The sequence below is a fragment of the Prionailurus bengalensis genome, chromosome D1 (assembly GCF_016509475.1).
Source record: "Prionailurus bengalensis isolate Pbe53 chromosome D1, Fcat_Pben_1.1_paternal_pri, whole genome shotgun sequence".
In the NCBI taxonomy this organism is placed as follows: Eukaryota; Metazoa; Chordata; class Mammalia; order Carnivora; family Felidae; genus Prionailurus; species Prionailurus bengalensis.
The window spans coordinates 101,055,770-101,058,595 of NC_057346.1; the positions used below are offsets into that span (position 1 = coordinate 101,055,770).

At 37.1% G+C, this 2,826-nt stretch overlaps 1 protein-coding gene across 1 annotated transcript; it reads left to right on the forward strand.

Moving 5' to 3' along the window:
- Positions 1-1,270: 1,270 nt before the first annotated feature.
- LOC122482724 (olfactory receptor 4C11-like) lies at positions 1,271-2,185 on the forward strand. Its single transcript, XM_043579023.1, has one exon. It carries the CDS (start codon positions 1,271-1,273, stop codon positions 2,183-2,185), a length of 915 nt encoding a protein of 304 aa, XP_043434958.1.
- Positions 2,186-2,826: the final 641 nt, after the last annotated feature.

The following is a 2,826-nucleotide window of genomic DNA, read 5'->3' on the forward strand; positions in this document are numbered from 1 at the left end:
CTAATATTATTTTAGCTGGATGGAAAATAAACTTGAAGTTTTTTAGATGCATAACTTTAGTATGGGTAAAGGGACAATTTGAGTGAGTAATTTTGAGCTATATATTTTACTTAAGGAAAGCCAGTATAAACTTATGGAATACTTGAGTTTCAGAGAACCGTATTGGGAAACAGTTTAACATATTTAAAGCAATTACTTCACATCTTTCTCATTTTTGAAACTTCACTGACCAATCAATTTAGAATCTAAGGATCTTTGTACTTTTGGAATCAAAAGTACAAATGCATTCAGCAATATCGCATAGAATTGTATATAAGTCTTATGTAGTTAATTATCTTACCTAGAAGTGTGTTATCCCTCCAACTTTGTTGTAAAGAGGTTGAGGACATATTTATATGCCCTATTACATAGATTGAAGATATGAGTATGTGCTTACTACATATTGGTGACTGGTTTGATGTTGTTATTAATTCATCGAAGGACTGGTGATTTATCAGAAAGAAAGAGGATCTCAAAACTCATATTAAATTATAGATCACTTCACATCAATATTGAAAGGTACAGAAATATTGTAAGACAGAATAAAGACAAATTGTAGTAATTTCCTAAGCTGAAGTAATAGGTAAAATTATGGCCACCATGAACCTGAATTTGGGGAAATAATTTCTTCTTACAGCATAATCTAACCAAGATACCAAAGAGGTAAGGAATAATTGGTACAAACCAGTGTCCAAATCAAGAAATATGTTTTTTTCAAGAAAGAGTCTCCAAGTGTATATGTTTTAAAATCATACAAGGTTATTATTTTTCAGTAATTGAGCTGCATATACGTTACATGTACATATATACCATACACATATGTACGTATTTAATAAACTATTAGTATCTCTAATTGCAAATGAAGAAAAAGCTTCCAGACATTAAAGTGACCTGATCAAGATCATACAGCAAAGTCATTAGTTCTCACAATTTGGCAGAGATCACGATCACTTGAGAGATTTTTTTTTCCCTCTCAAAATTTCAGTCCACATTGGAAGACCTTCAGTTAATGCTCATGGTGAAAGCGTGGACATCATTAAAAAACAAAAAGTTTCCCAAGTGATGACAATACATAAAAAACTGAGAACTGTTGATTTATTTGTTGATGGAATTAGAAACACAAGAGTGCAATTCTGAATCAAGTCCACTGCTGATGCTAAGTCACCATTTCCCCAACTTTCTCTGCAGATGAACATCTTCTCAGCTGTGTTTTTCTATGTTCACTGTGACCATGGAGTCGAATAGCACTGTGAATGAGTTCGTTCTGTTTGGGTTAACACAGAATGTTGTAAAGGGAAAAGTAGTGTTTGTGGTCTTCTTGTTTCTATACCTCGCAACCCTTTTGGCAAATTTACTTATTGTGATGACCATAAGATACAGCCGGACACTTGGGAGCCCCATGTACTTCTTCCTTTTCTACTTATCCTTTGCTGATGCCTGCTTCTCAACAACCACTGCTCCTAGGTTAATAGTAGATTCTGTATCTGAGAAGAAAGTCATCTCCTACAACGAGTGCATGACCCAGGTTTTTGCAGTTCACTTCTTTGGGTGCATGGAGATCTTGGTGCTTATCCTCATGTCCTTTGATCGCTATATGGCCATTTGTAAGCCCCTGCGATACACTATCATCATGAGCCGGCATGTCTGTGGTACAGTGGTGAGTCTAGCCTGGGTGGTGTCTTGTATCCATTCTTCTGCACAGATTTTCTTGGCTTTGAAACTACCCTTCTGTGGACCCAATGTTATTGATCATTATTTCTGTGATATGCCACCTTTGTTGAAACTCGCATGCATGGACACCTATGTAATCAATTTACTCATAGTTTTTAACAGTGGGGCTATCTGCATGGTGAGTTTCTTCGTCCTGCTTCTCTCTTATATTTTCATCTTACATTCTCTGAATAACCAGAGTGCAGAAGGAAGAAAGAAAGCCCTCTCTACATGCACATCCCACATCATCGTTGTCATCTTATTCTTTGTTCCATGTATATTCACATATACTCGCCCTGTAACTACATTTCCTGTGGATAAGATGGTGGCTGTGTTTTACACTATTGGGACACCCTTGCTCAACCCTCTGATTTATACTCTGAGAAATGCAGAAGTGAAGAATGCAATGAGGAAGTTATGGGGCCGCAAACTCTGACTTGAGGTGGGAGAAAGCAGAGGACTCCAATTGCTAATTCTGTAACAACGTAAATAAAATTGGATTAGTAGAAAAGAGAAAATGTTTTCATCCTGACGTGGACAATTGAATTCTCTCCCAGTAGAAATTTGGAGACATAGGCAGAATGACCACAGAGCACCGACCCGAATTATTTTGAGCCAATACCACAGAGTGCCAAAACATCTAGTACAGTGGTATTTATGGGAAGATAAGACCACTCTTCCCTTCTGCTGTCTGCATTGCAGCTTGTAGCCAGATTCTGTTGTATCTTTAGCTTTATTCCCTCCTTCGTATATTATTCTGGTGTGTTTCTCTTTTCCATGTTTCTGACCTGTGTTGAAAAATTGGCCCCTAATTTTGACTGACCTATTTGGCTGGCAAATCGATTCTGACACTATCAGATCTGGATCTTGTCTTTTCTGGCTCAACAGTGAACATCGCAAAGTCACTACAAGAAACTGATGATCCCACAGGAGCATACATACCATCTAATTAAGCCTCTATTTGATGCTTGTCTTCTCTTTGTATCATCTTTAAAAATTGGCCCTTTTTGAAATTGTGGTTTATATACACAATGGAGTACTACGTGGCAATGAGAAAGAACGAAATATGGCCCTTTG

What these genes read in the sequence shown, in the direction of transcription:
- LOC122482724 (XM_043579023.1), top strand. Translation starts at nt 1,271, where the DNA reads ATGGAGTCGAATAGCACTGTGAATGAGTTCGTTCTGTTTGGGTTAACA.